General features: G+C 50.8%; 1 protein-coding gene across 1 annotated transcript in view; it reads left to right on the top strand.

Annotated features, from left to right (window-relative positions):
• Nucleotides 1–7,588, top strand: part of TTC12 (tetratricopeptide repeat domain 12) — a 62,921-nt gene that overhangs the window by 12,220 nt on the left and 43,113 nt on the right. Inside the window, exons 3-6 of the mRNA XM_004712868.2 lie at nucleotides 2,724–2,887; nucleotides 3,456–3,477; nucleotides 4,065–4,142; nucleotides 4,957–5,078. Coding sequence (XP_004712925.2) covers nucleotides 2,724–2,887; nucleotides 3,456–3,477; nucleotides 4,065–4,142; nucleotides 4,957–5,078 — 386 coding nt within the window. The remainder of the gene's footprint in view (nucleotides 1–2,723; nucleotides 2,888–3,455; nucleotides 3,478–4,064; nucleotides 4,143–4,956; nucleotides 5,079–7,588) is intronic.

Below are 7,588 nucleotides of genomic sequence, written 5' to 3'. Positions count from 1 at the left end.
GCGGAAGTCAAAGCGCGAAGTGGCGAGGGTTCACTGTATACATAAGGATTCAAACAGGTTAACCCGAACACAAGAACACATTTCTAAAGCATGTTACAAGAAAAAGGAGGTTGCAAAAGACGCATAAAAAAATCCAAATTACTTGTCATTGAGCCAGTTATGGCTCATGGCGAGCCCTGGTGTTTTAGAGTTGAAATGCACTCCATACGGTATCCAAGGGCTGTAATCTTACAGGAAGACCCCCTGGTGCCACAAGGATTAAAGTGCGTGACCGCCAACCTAAAGGTCCGTGTTGGACCCAACCAGTGCCTCTGCCAGAGAGAAGAGACCAGATTTGAGCCCGAGCAGTCCCATGGGGCCGTTCTGCTCCCATGGGGCCGTTCTGCTCCGTCCCACAGGCTGTTCTCCATGAATTAGAATCAACACCACAGCACAGAACAACAACACTCTTGTGGCTGTTGACTGCCAGGACTTCCTTCTACAGCATCACTGGGTGGATTTGAACCTCCATCTTTCCAGTGAGCAGCCAATCACAAACCATTTACACCAGGGACCTGACTTAAACCAAACACAAGCACAAATTGCTTTCTTTCTATCACGCCTGGGGTCTGTTTTTCTACACCCTCAAATCTGGGCCAGCCATTGTGACTTGCTCTGGCCAAAGGAATGTTTGCAAACATCACAAGCAGAGGCATGAAATGGGCTTGTGCATGGGGGCTTGCATTCATACCGCTCTTGGAAGCCCCTGCCTCCACTGCTAGGTGACTGGCCTTGTTGACCCCAGTGCTTCAGCCAGCAGTCCACCAAGTTTCAGAAGAGGAGCCACTTAGCTGGCTGACGGCTGGCCTTAGACATGTGTGAGCCCCGCTGAAACCAGGAAAAGAACCAGCCAGCTAAGCCCAGGCAACTGTGAACAGAATTCAGTGGCACAGATGGCGGTGTGTTTAAGCCATCAACTTTTGGGGTAGTGTGTTCTCTAGTAAACACTGAATGATACAAATGCTAAACCTTAAAGCATGTTGGGAAAGGAGACATAGGGACTCACAGGTGAGATGAACACAAAAACCTTATTTTCTGTATGTTTGAAATACTTTACAATGAGAAATGTTGGGGGAAATATTCTTGCTGAATTAGTGGGAAATACAGAAGTGGAAACAGGAATTATAGATACATCCTTCAAGAGATTTGGCAGTGGCAGGGAGGAGAAAGAACGTTGGGGGAGATGGAAGGTCCGGTGGAAGAGGCTGGTGGAAAGTTGAAAATATTGCAGAGATAAGGCAGTGCAGGGTTTCTTGTGCAGAAGGGGATGCTGGGACCATGATCACAGGATGAGGGATTATTCTTATATTATTTCCCTTGGTGCAAAAAGGAAGGATTGCAAATGTAGGTAATTTTGTAGATTTGATGGCAAGAAGTAAAGGTGCGCCTTTCCGGTGTCATCTGTTTCCTGGGTGGATGGAGACGTAAGATCACTTCACTGAAGGAGCAGGTCCCAGGAGGTGATCTTCCTTTGTGGTTATTAGGGGAAATGTTGTAGTCTTTGGGAGAATGACAGGATCGCTTGCTCGAGACAACACAGTAGAACTGCTCGGACACCAACCGCTCCAGGCATCCATCTTTCTCCATCATCAGGGCGCCTCAGCACATCGCTAACGAAGGCCAGGAGAGATGGATTCACCTGGGATTGGAGTTTTGTCAGGTAGATGACATGAGAGGGCAAGGGAGTCGAGCCTGGTGTCAGAATGGTGGCCAAAGTGCCAGGCCATGGAAACTCAGCTGTCTAAGGGGAACGTGAAGACTGGTTGGGAGCATTAAGAGCTTTGCTTGGGGTCTCAGGGCTGCTGTACTTACATGTTTGTCCCTAAGATAGTTACGGTTTATTGTGCCAACCTGGCTGATAAAACACATGTGGGGTTAATTGATGGGCGGAGAGATAAATGGCTCGGTGAGCCTCGCCTTTCCAGTTCTTGGGTCTCTTGCTTTGTGATGGTTGCACCAGGGTACAGTTGCCTTGGCCAGTTCCCTGCTTCAGCTGGCAAGGCTCACTTCCTGCAAGACATCCCCGAGGAGAAGCCACATGGACCTACCCCAATGCAGCCCTGGGTGCTGGAGCAGCCGTGTGGAGACCCCTGCTAGTGCTGAGATGCTTACACATTCACTGACTCAGCTTTCCTCCTGCAGTCGGCATCGTTGCATCTGTTTTGTGAGATGATGGAGGACTCTGTGGATTGGTGTGGGACATATGGGCTAATGTTGGACTTGTGGGCTTGGGCAGCACTGGGTTGGGATGTTTTCTTCATGTGCACTTACCTTTTATATAAAACTCTCCCTTATATATATGAGTTTCTGTGGATTTGTTTCTCTAAAATACCCAGACTAACACAGTTGCCTACAAAACATTGCAAGCTAGTAAAAAAAATAAAAATCCTTTTCCATTCATCAACTGTGTCTATAGCACACAGCATAATAGCTAATTCCTAAAAGCTCCATAAGTTATTGCTGAATTTAATAATGGCTGACAACCCTGGCTTAAAGACCACAGTTAAGTTATTTACAGCTCTCTCCAGGCACAATGAATTCTGCTTTCATTTTAAATTTCCAGTTTTAATTTGTTGCTTTCTACTCAGAACCCTCTCTGAGGTTTCTCCTCATAGAATTTTCCACACCATCCTTGCCTTTTGAAGACCCTCATCCACGTGACTCCCATCTGGTTTCTTTTCTAGCCAGTTTAATTCAGGGGATGAATTCTGATGACCCAGACGTTCAACAGAAAGCCGTCCTGGAGACAGAAAGGAGACTGCTGCGTACTGAGAACGGCCAAGGCGAGGACGTGTGCAGGACCACCTTGAACAAGACCGTGATCAGCCCTCCGCACCCTGCTACACAGGTCCTCTTGGGTTCTTGTGGAGCCGCACAGAGAGAGGCAGTGAGGAGGCCTGTGTCGGGCAGAGGCAGGGGGACTTTAACCTCAGACTGTCTGGTGAGGCTGAAATAGGCTTGTGTTGCTTAGATTCACTACATGTCTTTTCCATTAGGAAACATAAACTCTCTTCTTTTCCCCCTCTTGTTTTTCTGGGCCATCTCTAAGCAGCCCCTTGGATTTGTTCTACTGACACCTTGATCTTCCACCTGTCTGAGTTCATGACTTTCATTGAAGCTGTAAGGTGTTACGCTGTGCGAATTCAAATTCCCAGGTCAATCAACCGCAGCTGGGCCCCTTGACCTGGCTTCTGCCTTGTTTCTCTGTGGCCATTGAGCCCAAATCAGATCTCCCGATTTTTATCAGGTCCCTAGAATTTGGAGCCCAGGAGTACTGGAGGTTGAAGGAGGCGGCCTGGCTCTCCTCACTCATAAGTGACTTGCCTTCTTGGTTTGTGTGATGCATAAGTCACCGACAGTGATGTTAAAAGTCCTTCTCTTTGTTTTTGTTTCTTATGCCGACCTGTGCCCTGCAGAATGCAGATGATCTAAACTCAGGTAAGAACTACAGCTCTCTTCCCCAAGGGTCTTGTTTATCTAGGACCCATCCCTTTTTTATTGATCAGCTTCCAGACGCTTAAAGGACAGCCTCGGGGCTGCCCAGCAACCCTTGGGCAAAATCCAATGATTCACCCAGTTCTCTAGCCGGTGGCCTGAGTGGGACAGCGCTCCGAGGCTTGGCTTTTTGCCCTTTCTTTCTGGACAATGTTCTGTAAGCAGAGTTGAGTTTACTCTGTCTGTTCCGTTTGCTCTCGGCTGCTCAGGGCTCCCAGAGAGTTTGGGGGCTGCTCAACTCAGCGGCTCATGGTGCTAAACGGAGCAGCAACGGTGGCAGCAAAAGTCTCAAAAAAAAAAAAAAATCCTTGAAGCCCAGCCGTAACCCTCATGGATGATAATACATCGCATCCATTCCCTCTGAATGACAAACTTTGAAACTGTCTCGGGATTCTGTCGCCTGCGCCTGTCCCCCAGAGATGCGTGGCTCCTGAGCACGCAAGGGGCTGTCTTCCAAAAGTGAGCTGCAGAACTGAGTGCTGCACTCGGTTCCTCTTGTAATATGTGAAACCCCTCTGCTCTGCCACCAGAGGCCTTCTTGGTGTCTCTAGAGAAGGACGCCAAGGAACGTGCCAAGAAGAGACAGGAAAACAGAGTCATCGCCGAGGGTAACTGTCCGTCTTCACTTCCCCATCCCTGGGGGATCTGCATGAACAGAGCATTCACCCCTATACGCTGATGGGGGAGGACGTGGGTGGGGATCCCCATGAGTGGGTTTGTGATGGCCCTGGGGCAATGGAGCCTGGCCAGGTGGTCATCCATCCCTGGCAGTCTCTGCCCTGTGCCGGCTGCAGCAAGAGGAAAGACGTGCTTAAGCCTTGGCCAGCCCCCACAGCCTGCCCTCTTTATCAAGCGTAGGGATGGGGTCCGCAGATCAGACTGGAGGTACGCCTTTCTTCTTAAATGCTCTGGGCAGAGCTAAGCTGTGCTTGGGAGACACAGATGGATGGAGTGGGAGCCACTGTCTAGCCTCCGAGACAGGTGGAGAAGAAGACCACAAGCCAGGCGAGCCTGGGAGCTGGGCAGGGGTGTGAAAGGAGGACAAACAAGTGGGCTCGGGCACTGCAGGTACCGCTTCACAGCTGTTCATACAGGGTTTGGGCCCTTTGATACACCGTGAACGTGCGGGCCCGGACTTTGTGGCCAGCATGCAGTGGCTCTGGCCCTCGAGGCAGGAACATGATTGTTCTGTTTCTCTGAGAAGTTAGGTGGAAGATTTGGAGGGGCAGGGGATGGGTTTGGGAGACTGGGAGAAAAAGATGGCTCCGTGACAAATCCAGTCCCCTCATATCTGAAGAGGGAAACCAGTGACGGGTCCCCTGCGATCCGTGGAAGCTGTTGCCGACAAGGTAGAGTTGGAGGGTCAGGGCGATGGGGTTTCCCGGTGACGTGTGCTCACCTGGCTGGCTTCTCCCGTCTTAGCCCTAAAGGAAAAGGGGAACGAAGCATTCGCCGAAGGTGACTACGAGACGGCTGTCCTGCACTACAGCGAGGGTTTGAAGAAGCTGAAAGACATGAAAGTCCTGTACACCAACAGAGCCCAGGTCAGTAAGCCAAGGAGCTGTCTAGAGGGTATCTTTTCCCTCTCCCCAGGAAACAGTCACCGCTCAGCTTGTGGGAGCTCAGACAACAATACTCGCTGGCCCCGGCTGCATGCTGGTCCAGGTTCAACAGCCAGCGCTCGTCTGGGGCACAGGAGGAGCAGATTGGCAAGCTGCCGCCTCCGTGGTCATCGCTGTTGAGTTGGCGCCTACTCATGATGATCCCCTGGACACCCTCACGGACTGTCACCCTGTCCTCTGCAGTCTCTCTGCCCTTGGTCTGCTCCAGGCCCGTTGCTGTGGCCCCTGCGTGCTGAATGTGGTCCAGCACAGGGCTCCTCATCCAGGCCTGTCTCCCAAGGTGTTTTGGTGAGATCCGTAGGGTTCTCCTGGGCTCCTTGTCTGAAGGAGCTGTCCGGGGGCCTTCTTCCTGATCTGTCTTCATCTAGAGCAGTGGTTCTCAACCTTCATACACTTCCTCATGTGGTGGTGACCCCCAAGCATAAAATTATTTTCGCTGCTACTTCATCACTGTCATATTGCTACTCTTATGAATCGTCATGTAAACATCTGGTATGCAGGATGTATTTTCATTGTTACAAATTGAACATACTTAAACATAATTAAAACATAGTGGTTAATCACAAAATAATATGTAATTGTATATTGTGAAATCTTTACTATGTGTTTTCCGATGATCTTAGGCGACCCCTGTGATGGTACCCACAGGTTGAGAACCGCTGGTCTAGCAGCTCCTCTGAAAACTGTCCTGGATGGGTTAGTCCACTGGCATTTGAATGAGCAGTGGCCTTCCACTGGCATTTGAACGAGCAGTGGCCTCGCCTCCGGCTTCACAGAAACCCCAAGCCACTATGCTGCCGCTCACAGACAGACGAGCGGGAGGAGTTACCCACGGGGTTTGCTGATTGCTGTGGTGTCAACACTGCACCAGGTCTGATTGGAAGCTACCAACTGGCAGTCACTGTAGGAGGAGTTGGGAAGAGCATCTCTGCTGAGAGTCAGCCCGCACATCACTGATGGTGGGCGGGCACCTGCCCTTCTGTGGAAGGGGAAAAGTCGTGGAAGGGCGTGACCTCAGAGACCCTGCCACCACTGGTTTTCCCCTGCTTTCGGGTTGTGCCCCAATGCCTAAGGGCTAGTCTCCTATTAATTTCTTGCTCATTATCTGGGTCTCTTTTGATGCAGAGTTTGACAGGGTCGACTGGACAACACATGGGCTGGCCTCTCAAAGTCTGAGGTTCTAGAATCACCCAGACACCAGGTTTTCTATCACAGATGAGCTTGGTTTGCTGGCACACCAGTAAAAACCACCACTTGGTGTTTATTGTCTGCCGTTTCTAAAGGCCGACCACTTAACCCCTGAGGCTTGATTTATAATAGGCGGCCAAGCTACCCTTGCTGAGTTGCGTGCAGCTGGAGGACAAGCTTGTTATGCCCCAGTTGGAACAAAATTGTCACCTGTGACTACCTGGGACGCGTCATTGGGTTTGTGTGTAGTGAGATTGCTCTGGGAAACTGACAGACTGATGAGTCGCTGTGGGCCGCCGGTCAGGCTGTGTAAGCAGGCACCCGGGGAGATGAGCTTGAAGCCCTGTCACTTAGGGAGGAGAGAGGCAGCCCAGCCCTCATCTGCTGCCTCTCTGTAACTCAGGAGGGAGGTCTGCTCGCTCGCTGCAGAGTGCTGAGGAAGCGCAGTGAAAGCAAGAAGCAGGGTGCGCCGAGGCCACAGTGTCTGGAGTGTGACAGTGATTTAATGACAAATAAATCCGAGCCCAGCATAACCGCATCAATTTAACAGCTTGAATAAATCAGAGCAGACTTATTTGCAGGGAGTAGGGAGGAATATTGTTATTAGGAAGCATAAGGTGGCTAGAAGTTGGTGTAGGTCTGATTATATCACCCTCACCAGATATAAGCGGATGATAAACTTTTAGAGGGCAAAAACTGCCATGTAGGAATGGTTGTTTCTTAACCCCTTGCTGCATTACATAAACACACAAAAGCCCAGATGATGGATTAAGGTATGCCAGCGCTCACCAGTTTGGGCTGGGGCTGGGGCTGGGCCGAGTGCCTTGGCAGATGAGTAAGCTCACAGGAGTCGGTGCTCACAAGACTGGCATCAAGAAGTGACGTGAAACCGGAGGCACAGTTAGGGAGTCGAGTTCCTGGGGGTACTTCCCCCAGTGAAGACACTGATGATACCAGATTTCCATTTGCCATCACTTGTGGCCTCCAGAGCCCCATCTAGGTGGCTTGCTGCAGAGGCTAGTGTGTCCCTGTGACGTTCCTTAAAGCCGCATGACCCAACGGCCCTAGAGTGGGATGACCCTCAGACCTGCCTCTGTTCCAGACCGCCCAGCACCCTGCGCCAGCTAAGTCAGGGACCTTTGCACTGTGCTCAAGGTCAAGTAGCACTTGAATGCATCCCGGAGAATCACGTTAGGAACCAATGTGGGTCAATACGCGCAAACGCAATGGAAGGCATGAGGGAA

The sequence above is a fragment of the Echinops telfairi genome, unplaced genomic scaffold (assembly GCF_000313985.2).
Source record: "Echinops telfairi isolate 266 unplaced genomic scaffold, ASM31398v2 ScPeMD7_7463;HRSCAF=8501, whole genome shotgun sequence".
Taxonomy (NCBI): domain Eukaryota; kingdom Metazoa; phylum Chordata; class Mammalia; order Afrosoricida; family Tenrecidae; genus Echinops; species Echinops telfairi.
This window is presented reverse-complemented; position numbering and strand designations above follow the sequence as displayed.